The 11129-nt window shown below is 40.8% G+C and overlaps 1 protein-coding gene across 1 annotated transcript; it reads left to right on the top strand.

Moving 5' to 3' along the window:
- Nucleotides 1–3714: 3714 nt before the first annotated feature.
- LOC135462983 (uncharacterized) lies at nucleotides 3715–8219 on the top strand. Its single transcript, XM_064740307.1, has 3 exons — nucleotides 3715–3736; nucleotides 4101–4281; nucleotides 4627–8219. The coding sequence occupies exons 1-3, from the start codon at nucleotides 3715–3717 to the stop codon at nucleotides 5261–5263; spliced, it is 840 nt and encodes a 279-aa protein (XP_064596377.1). The 3' UTR covers nucleotides 5264–8219.
- The last annotated feature ends 2910 nt before the right edge of the window (nucleotides 8220–11129 follow it).

Genomic DNA, 11129 nt, shown 5'->3' with positions numbered 1-11129 from the left:
TTGGGTGGGTGTACGATGCACAGGGGAGTGGTTCCATTAGTAACTGTGAGTGGTTGGGTGGGTGTACGATGCACACGGGAGTGGTTCCATTAGTAACTGTGAGTAGTTGGGTGGGTGTACGATGCACACGGGGGTGGTTCCATTAGTAACTATGAGGTTGAGACCTAACATTCCTCACATCACTAACAGGGACACTTTTAAAATGGCCGACACACATATATGAAGTGCTCCTGGAGGTAAATGAACGTTTTGTGGATGTCGTTGCTATGTGAAAGATTTCATCGTCTTGAAAGCATCCCACACAACTCCCATAGCCTTTAACCGTGATATTACCACTGTAATCATTGAAGTAAGTACGTCAAAGGATAGCGACAACGTTGATTATTTAGACATATATTAAAATTCAAGTGTTATGTTCACGCGCTTCTAAAAAAAAAGAAATAAAAATGTTCCCCCGTCAAAATATGACTTATATAAATCCATATTTTTTGACTCTTTGTGAAAGTCAACGTTACATGACGTTATCTGATAAAAATGATAGCGATATCTTAAATTTTGACGAACGGGTTTTTAGGCAACATACATTTTTAACATTGTCCATAAATCCCACCAGAAATCCCACCATACAATCCCACCATACAATCCCATCATAAATCCCACCATACAATCCCATCATAACTCCCACCGTACAACCCCATTATAAATCCCACCATACAATCCCATCATAACTCCCACCGTACAACCCCACCATAAATCCCACCATACAATCCCATCATAACTCCCACCATACAATCCCATCATAACTCCCACCGTACAACCCCACCATAAATTCCACCATACAACCCCATCATAAATCCCACCATACAATCCCATCATAACTCCCACCGTACAACCCCACCATACAATCCCACCATAACTCCCACCATACAATCCCACCGTAACCCCCACCATACAACCCCACCATAAATCCCACATACAATCCCATCATAACTCCCACCATACAATCCCATCATAACTCCCACCGTACAACCCCACCATAAATCCTACCATACAATCCCATCATAAATCCCACCGTATAATCCGCATATTTGACTGCTTTCAATTAAACGCCAAGAAAAATATGCAAACAATAAACAGAAGTAAAGGTGTTTTGAGAGACAGTCTGAACGGCCTATCTACTGATGTTCATATCAGTTTATGTTGTCAGGTCCATAGAATTCAACATTCTGGGTAAAACTGCTATTGGTCAAGGAAACCCAAGTTATGGTTGACTTCCTTGCCACAATAAATGTCTTTTTCTTTATAAAAATGGTGGACCCTTTATTTCCAGTTTTTGATGTTGATGCTCATTCTGTTTTGCCATTTGTGCTGTTGTTATATCGATTATTTATTTAGAGGTTCAGAGTCAGGATTTCTTGACTAGAATGAACAGATTGGATGAATGACCATGCACGGTAATAACATGACGCTGGTGCTCTCATATAAGCGCCGTACTTCACCTAAAGGTTCACATTTACTGAGTGACACATTGTGGCTGTTTCCGACAGATTCATCCGCTTTGTACGACTACTTTTTAAGTTTGATTCATCTTTTTTTATATAAGAAAATGCTGAATTGTTGGCATCAAAAGTATCACTTTAAGGTTTCCCTGAGAGCGCTTTAGAGGTCACACTTGGGGTGAATTACAGTATTTAGAGTGAACACTTTGAGTAGGGAGAAAGTAAAATGTACCAGTCACGGGGATAACGCAAGGGTAACCATTTACTACAGAGGGCGTTAAGCAAGTCACTTATAGTCGGTCATGCTCAGTGAAGATATTCCGGTTTGACGTCTGCTATTTTCTGTGTGCCCTCGTATAACACGGCAGACGCTCAATCCGGCCTAACCACACCCAGATGACTCCGTGACAGGAAGTAGCGCTGAATTTGGTGGTAGTTTTACCCATAAGTCGTGGTATTCATGTTTGACCTCTGCTGTTAGATATGAATTTTCCACATATTTTGGCAGAACCTCAAACGGGCCGGGTTACATTCCTGACTTTGTGACAGAGAGTAGTACGGAACAGTTTCCTTCAGTTTCAGCTTTATTCATGCGCGCAGTGATGCTGTGATGCTGATGTTTGGCGTTGATAGAGGGGAATTGGACGGAGCATTGTGGAGAACAAAAAACATTCTGGAGGGGTTTATTTTGCGTAATAAATTTTGAACCAGATAAATAGGACTTTTTTGAGATTTACTTGATTTTCAGAAAACTGATAATTTTCAGAAAACTGATAATTTTCAGAAAACTGATAACTTTAGAGAAAGGAAAAAAAATCTAGCGATGCAAGATCATACTGCCATTGACATTAAGCTCGGAAAAAGCCGAAACAGAATCCGAAATTCTGCGAACAGAGCCCCCTACATCTTGTTGGAGGCTAACGATCACTATTAGAAAAAGAAGGAATGGAAAATAATAACAAGTAAAATGTAAATGACTTTAATGGAGTCTTTCAAATGCGTTCCTGATGCTAGTAAATTAAATTATCGGTACTTCTCTATGGGTAACATTTTTGTATTTCTCGGATTGTTGCTTGACATTATTCTGAAGAATTCCTCCCAAATCATTCATCTACTATTGTTTCGTTTGTAATTCTTGATTTCTTGATTAATTTAAAATGTTTTTAAATTAACGAAGAAATCAATCAATAAATCAATCTATTATAGTAAGTCAATGTTTCTTTTCAGCAATTAAGAGAGAGGCGATCAGACCATGTCGTAAAATATCGTCACCACATAGAAGCATAAGAGACCACTAGCAAAACATTCCGGCTAGTTCATATACAAATCAATCAATCTGCCAATCACTTGGCCAATCAACTCGTGCGCCAATGTGGAAACTGACACACACTCAAACCAATCAACCAATAAGTCAATACATCAGCTAATCATCAGGTTGGCAAATGTCATATGATAAGCAACAGTATTATCCTTGTTATGGACAATTATTTTATCGTTATATCACATAAATTTTTTGTGATTTATATATCTCGGAAATGTAAAATTCCACTCTCTGAAAGACATCATTCAACCTGTTTTTATACAGCTGTTCAATGGAACTGTGTCATTTCTGATCATCAAGGGGATAATGCATATTGGCCGTAAGGCTAATTAGTCAACTACCTTAGTGGAAGGCCTGTTGCTCATTTGACGGTTGATGTGTAGTATTGGCGATTTGATATCAGACTCTGAGGTCGCTGGTTCATACCCCGTAGTGATATATCCTGTATCGAGAAAGAGTTTTCCCTAATACCGACAACACGGTTTATCAATCTTCAGGTACCGGCCAATCTGTAATCGAACTTTTTCTCTTCCAGACAACTGCACGGAACTTGCTAAGCCATCACGTGGTATTATCACATTTGAAAACCAGGCCGACCTCCGCCCCTCCACCTTCGAACGCACCCCCGGGACTGTGGTGACACTACAGTGCCTCCAGCCTAACGTTTACGAGCTCCGGGGGGCCAAGAAACTGACATGCTTAGAGTCGGGACAATGGGACTCGACCCCACCGAAATGTTTCCCAATACGTAAGTGTCCTCATTTCCTTCATACAAAGTAACCGCACCGATACGTCAAGAACATTTAAATGTGTTATGTAATAAATATTTATTTCTTTATTTGATTGATGTTTTACACCGTACTTAAGAATATTTATACGACGGCGGCCAACATTATGGTGGGAGGAAACCGGGCAAGTAAGCCGCCCCGCTGAACGCCAAAACTTCCTCTTTCATGGTCTTAGGTGTGACCCGACCCAGGTTTGATGCAGGATCCAAGCGGACTTTAGTTAGAATATTTCTCAGGTATCTTAGATAAGAGCGGTGATTTACTTCGGAAACTCCGGTTTCCACGATCCATAAACGTGACCGTTTATATAAATAAATAAAAATATAAATGGAATAGATTTGTGTATAGTCGGATGTTTAGTTTTCTTTGACCTCTGACCTCTCCTAAGAAGTTTCGCTGAACTTTGAGTGATGTTCCCCATTATTTCAATCTGGAGCATTTTTACCTGCAATTTCTCCATATCTAACATTTTTGCTCTCCTCTCCCCTACAGCTCGCTCCACGCAGTCCCCTGGGGTGACTGTGGCGGGGGAATCGGACGAGAACACGGTGATCCTAGCGGTAGTGGGGGCCATCCTCTGTAGCCTCCTTCTAGTGGTTATCATTATCTTAACTTACCTTCTGTGTAAATGGTGGAACAGGAAATCTTACGTAGCCAAGAGGATCATGTATGCGTAAGTATAATTTTAATTCTCAACTTGGAAGGCAGTTATTGCCAGTTATTGCCATCAACATTTCGTGTTAATGATTGCCGTCAACATTTCGTGTTAATAATTGCCGTCAACATTTCGTGTTAATGATTGCCGTCAACATTTCGTGTTAATGATTGCCATCAGCATTTCGTGTTACTGATTGCCCTCAAAGTCTGTAGCATCTTAAGCATTCCCAGCAAGGTCTATAACGTGTCAATAATTTGCCATCATGGTCAGTATAACGTTTTTTAAATTGCATTCAAGTTATTAAAAGTGTTATAACGATTAGCCTCACTGTCTAATGTTTGTTGTGTTTTTGTCTGGCAGAGATTCTCAACCGGGTACTAGCTTCAGCAACCTCGGAAAGGGATCCGTATTTGGTACAAGCACCGAGTTCAACAAGTCCTACCAACACCGCGGACATTCACGACGATCTTCGGACGTTTCAGCTCGGACGTCTTCCACCACGTTTACCCGCCATTCGATGATCGTGCTGCCGAAGCCTGCCTACTCTCACAGTTACGGGCCCTTCTGGTATTACCCTATCCCGGATGACCAGAACCTAGCTAGTTCCGCCATGCGCAGTGTGATGGATTATCACGAGGACATGACGTCAATGACCACCGAACAAAACCCGCTGTTTGACCCTCAAGTGGATTATCTGCAGTACCCAGAGGCGGCGAATGCTGTGGATACGATGGGTCGTCCTGCCGGGCATCGCCCGGGGATCCTTTTGGGATCCGAGACGGGGTCACAGTCCACCCGCAGCGGGAGGAGATACTACAAGGTGAACGCCGAGCGACACCGGCCTAGGGAACCCGAGCTGGTAGAAAATGACGCGGAGCAAAGCGTACTGAGCGGGCGCAGTGGACGCAGTGGTCACAGTGGGCGGAGTGGGCGGGACAATCCCGCCCTGGAACCTGAAGAACAGATAACGACGGTAGATTTAGATGACAGTGATTGACAGGTGAGTTCCGCGACAATGGACGAGTGAAAATGCAATGATGACTCGCCAGGATTCCAGTGGATTGGTTTGACGTTATAGTTATGATGGAGTGGACGTCACCAATGTCGTCACCAAGGCTCTTGGCGTTTGGTAATATAAACTGTGTCACAGATCATATTCAGTTTGGTTTTGCGAAATACCATTTTGTTATCAGTTTTGTACAACTGATTGCCTGCGCATCCTTAACAGGCTTTATAACATGGGCGAACGTCCGATAGACTTTGGATGGGATCTCTTGTCAATGTAGGGCACTGGACACGTGACGCCTGCCTTGTTTACAAAAATTGGGACCATTTTAGTAGGCCGTTGGCAACTTATTATTGTAGATTATTTCGGCCATTTTGTGACAAAGCTTACATGCGAAATCTTCATTTATATTTTTGCCAATTAGCCATGGTTTTCATTGTCCGAGCGTGCTTGAGCCTCAGTGTATTGTTGTTGTTGTTTTTTTACATGTATATTTTTATTTCAAGTTGGTGTTAATGTTTGCACTTGGTATTTCTGTAATCCTATTAAGACTATTGATTGATTGATTGATTGACTGATTATCGAAGCAGTGCTGTAAAATGTGATAAAATGTGATAAATAAGCAGGCATGTTTTATTCCCATTATTAACATGAATAATGTAATGTAGTTTTCAGGCAAGTTTGCAGGCCTTGTGTTAAGAACCTATTATCCACTTGCGTTACACCTCCTTCGCCAAAGGATTTAACTCTTCCTTACTCAATCGGTGACATAATTATGACAGACTTTGGAAGAGACTCATATCAGATATGGTCACAAGCGTGCAAAATGTGTCCTCAAACAACTTGCATCCATGTCTTGCTGTTTAAAACGCCGCAATTTGCCCCGTAAATCAATTTTGCTAGTGGAACATAAACGAACGAAACATCCTCTAGCAAACCAGAAACCTGGTTAACGATAGGATTTGTATTAGCAAGCCCTGTTGTCTTTCCATGCTTGTGGTACCCAGTCGACATGTTTGTTCCAGTGATTGGATGTGTTAGATCATATACACATCTATCATTCCTGTTTAGCCTTTTTCCACACGGAGAGCTAGAAGATGGGGAGAAAAGGGGTTTTATACCTTCAGCAAGGTTGACTGAGATGTTTTGGTGCAGATTTCATTAAATGAATACAAAGAATGAAATAAAGTCAGCGGTTTTCGATGCGGAAGCTAAACTTCTCCTCAAAATAACTTTGACTTGTCATTTTAGAAATTTTGGTGCGCCATAACATTTTTGAAATTATGGTAAAAATATGGCAGCTTTTTCTGAGCCACGTCACTTTATTCATGCCAATTTCCCTTAGGTGTGCAAAGGACATTTTGAGAATAGTTCATGTAGTCACCTCCGATGAACATACCTTAAGATTGGTCTAATGACCAAATGATTTTCAATTTCCCCAAAATATTCTGAAATACAGTTTGGATACGCCCGAATATGCGAACATGACTAGCGCAAACTTCTCTACTGTAAATGGGTGCGCCGGAATATTAATTCATATACGTATACAGCTTAGCTGTATACACTCTATGTTGTGAGATATGTATACCTATAGAAACTTGGCTCGAGCTTTTGTCGGGCCCCTGAAGACTCTCCTTTAAAAATACCGGCCCATCATTGTTGCCGTAGAAAATGGGAAGACGAATTCATCATGTAGCGCGTTACGCCTGGATGCAGATGAATTATCTCCCTTTGTGTGCTTTCTTGGTAAAGTGTTTCCCGGCTGGCGTTGAAGAGAAATTTAGTGGGCACAGTTCTTTATATCTAAATGTGAGCCGACAGAAATTCAGGACAGCAAGGAAGGGTGTTTTGTGACACATAGCGTATAGAAATATCCCTCGAAAAATTTTACGCCATACCAGCCTATGTTTGTTCAAACTTTAGTAAGTCTAAAAAGACAGTCGTGTCTCTTGTGGCGCAGGAAAAGTCGCCAGATCATAGGAAAGTGTTTTTTACTGTAAGGGAAAGTTCCAATGATCAGCTCTAGCAAACATGCTAGGAGAGTTGTAAGAAAGTACAGAAAAATGCTTCTGATTTAGAGTCGTTCGTTATTTTCGATAAATACTATGTCGCCTTAGGTCTATGTGATTTTTAATCAGAGATATTTTCCTATGCTAGCAGCAGAGAAAACACCAGACTGAGATGTCCCAGGCTTTTAAGGTTGTAAAACTAAACCTAAGCAGACAACGACCAAAAGAGGGCAAAGGGAACGTTCAACTTTATTTTCTTCTTAACACTGGTACATTTAAAAAAATATTATTGTTAGCAAGGCTTGCCAACTAACAGTCACGGTGAAGTTTTGTTTGTCCACATTGTGCCCTTGTTACTGCTATTCCTATATCACTGTGTATCTCTGAAAGCACAAATACTGTGAAGTAATACCAACCTCGCTAATGTCAGATCATTTGGCCACTCCCTGTAACTACATCTGAAGTAACACCAGTCTCACTAATGTCAGATCATTTGGCCACTCCCTATAACTACATCTGAAGTAACACCAATCTCACATGACAGATCATTTGGTCACTCCCTATAACTACATCTGAAGTAACAGCAACCTCACTAATGACAGATCATTTGGCCACTCCCTATAACTACATCTGAAGTAACACCAACCTGACATGGCTGAAGTAATAACAGTTGGTAAGATACACATGGCTGAAGTAATAACAATTGGTAAGATACACGTGGCTGAAGTAATAACAGTTGGTAAGATACACGTGGCTGAAGTAATGACAATTGGTAAGATACACGTGGCTGAAGTAATGATAACTGGTAAGATACACGTGGTTGAAGTAATGACAATTGGTAAGATACATGTGTTAACTGCTTTAACCATAATATGTTGATAACCTGTCCACTAATTAACATTAACATGCGGTGGTTATTCAGACAAAGTCTTTCAAGTGTGGGGTTGGGTGGGGTTGGATTGTGTTGGGGTTGGGTGGGGTTGGATAGTGTGGGGCTGGATAGGGTGGGGTTAGATAGGGTGGGGTTGGATAGGGTGGGTTAGGGTGGTGTAGATGTGGGGATTGGATAGTGTGGGGCTGGATAGGATGGGTTGGGTGGGGTTGGATAGTGTGGGGTTGGATAGTGCGGTTTGGATAGTGTGGGGGTCGGATAGTGTGAGGTTGGATAGGGTGGGGATTGGATAGTGCGATGATTGGATAGTGTGGGGTTGGATAATGTGAGGTAGGGTGGGGTTGAATAGGGTGGGGTTGGGTGTGGTTGGATAGTGTGGGGTTGGATAATGTAGGGTTGGATGGGGTTGGATAGGGTGTATGGATTGGTGCATTGTTATTGTACATTTATTACATTCAATTTTGCTGATTTCAATATCCAGCAAAATAAACAGTGCTAAAAGTTACAGATTATAGCAATAGCAATCTTAGGCAATACAACAATGCGCTAAAGATAAGGTAAAAAACGTTTAACATGCAGTTTGTGGAAAAGTTTGCAACTGAAAACTTGACAATCTTATCTGAGACCAGATTATGCTGAAAGCCCAGTGAGCCTTCTGAGGTTTTGACTGGAAACCCGTACAATACCAAGGCTTCTAGAAGAACCATCTCTAAGGAACCCCGTTCAAATGGTCTCTGAATGAACCATCCCGCATAAATGCCTCCCAAATGACTTGTGGAAGAACCATCTTCAGGAAACCTCTCTTGTATATTTTATTTAGATGCAATTCACAAAAGAGCTCCTTATAAACAATGATTCCCGGGAAAACCACTCCAATTATGTCACCATTCTACAGCCTCACATTTACCTCACTTGTGTAGCTGTATATATTCATAACCATTCATCCGAGACCAGTTCTCAGTTATACTGGAATCATCCACAAAGTCTCTCTGTAGAAATATTGACATGAGACATTCCTCATACCCGCATAATCGGGTGTATACAAGCATAGTGAAAATGTTAATCTAAAAGGTGTATCTGCAAAACAGCATTTGAAAAATTAACAGAGGGTAACAGAATTGTACATCTATATGTGACACACACACACACACACACACACACACACACACACACACACACACACACACACACACACACACAGATATATATATATATATATATATATATAGATATATATATATATATATATATATATATATATATATATATATATATATATATATATATATATATATCAGAAATTTTATTAATAGCTGTTGTATAATCTATTATTTTTCGTCAATGTATCTACATATATACTATTTACGATAAAAATGTCGTAACTAATTCATATATATACACGTATATATGCAATTCTTATCAACGAGTAAATAAACTTTCGTATTTTACTGTCCAGAGTTGGAGTTATTATTTCCTGCAAGAACACACAAATTCATACTGCTCTATTTGTTTGAGGTATTTATTTCATTGGTGTTTTACCCCGTGCATGCTTCTCTCCATAAGAATAATAAACGCTTTCATTGATATGGTCACCTTAACATATTATCATCTTGTTTCGGGGTACATGAAGTCCTCTTGAAGAATCATACCAAATTCTGAATAATTCCAACTTTAAATCGCACAGTCTTGCATTTGGCTAGCCAGTCTGGATGCAAAGTTTTTCTCTTTTATCGCGGATTTTTTGTGTTCCCAAAACAATGCTTTTAAAAATTTGTTGTATTCACATACAGTTCAGGTTTACGGGGTAGAAAGTTCCCACAGCACTAAACCTGTGAAGAAATGTTCTTCCATATTGCCGTCAAGCCGAGCGAAAGGAAGTTGGGTGCAATAATCAGAAATGTTACGTAAGAGGTGTCTTTTAGATTTGGTATATGACCACAGTCCACAGTTAATTTCCCATTTACTTACATGTTAACGTTTAGCCTCCCAGCACTGTCCCTAAATTTGCGAGCCCCGAATGGTTCGGGCCTGATAATTCTCAGTCTGTGAGACAACTTCACCCTGGTTCCATGTATGGCTTGACCCATGAAATGTTTCGTAATCAGGTGATCAAAGGCATCCAAGGAGCCGTCAGTCAACCCCGAATTATCAGCCGTTTTGCTCTGTGTATGTACGCCGCTGTTTCCTGAAAACGTAGAATGCAATTTTGAAACCTGCAGGGAAACCAAAGGTAGCGTGGAATCGCGTCTCGCGCAATTTTGAAACCTGAACTACAAAGGTAGCGTGGAATCGTGTCTCGCGCAATTTTGAAACCTGCACTACAAAGGTAGCGTGGAATCGTGTCTCGCGTTACCGGTTTGGTGTCCAGCGAAAAGTTTCGGCATATTCGAATCTCTGTTCCTGTGTTGATCTCTCACGAGAGCGAAGTTTCGAATGCCAATAATTATCACAAGACCACTGGACGACGCAAGTCAGGAAGCGCTAGAGTCAGATTTGACACCCGTAGTAACTGTGCTGCTATCAGGTTTTGTGGGAGTAGGCAGTGCGTTGCTGCTGTGTTCGATTCGCCATATGTAGTTTTTAATATTTCAGGCCAAGAGGAGACAAATCCTTCTGAAATATTTTAATTTCGCAGTGTTGTCTTTTATCGCCCCTGGACAGATCTGATTTGACCGACTCCCCCGTTAGTTGTATGCAGTAACCCGCCCCGAGACATGGTTCCCTCAGAGAATTTTGTCCAGACGCTTGAGTCGATTAACATGCAGATAGAACAGGGGAGGTAACAATTATCTGGGTACTGGACTAAGAGGAATCTATACGCAGGTTATGATGTTTTGTTTTTGGCTTGTTTTTTTCTATGTTGTTTTGTTACTTGGGTTCGGTTCGCCTTTATCAGAAGAAAATGAAAAAACACGGGTAATTATTTTGTTTTATTACATTTTGCTATTACATAGCT

The sequence above is a fragment of the Liolophura sinensis genome, chromosome 2 (genome assembly GCF_032854445.1).
Source record: "Liolophura sinensis isolate JHLJ2023 chromosome 2, CUHK_Ljap_v2, whole genome shotgun sequence".
In the NCBI taxonomy this organism is placed as follows: domain Eukaryota; kingdom Metazoa; phylum Mollusca; class Polyplacophora; order Chitonida; family Chitonidae; genus Liolophura; species Liolophura sinensis.
Note: the sequence above shows the minus strand (reverse complement) of the source record. Positions and strands in the feature narration are given on the sequence as shown.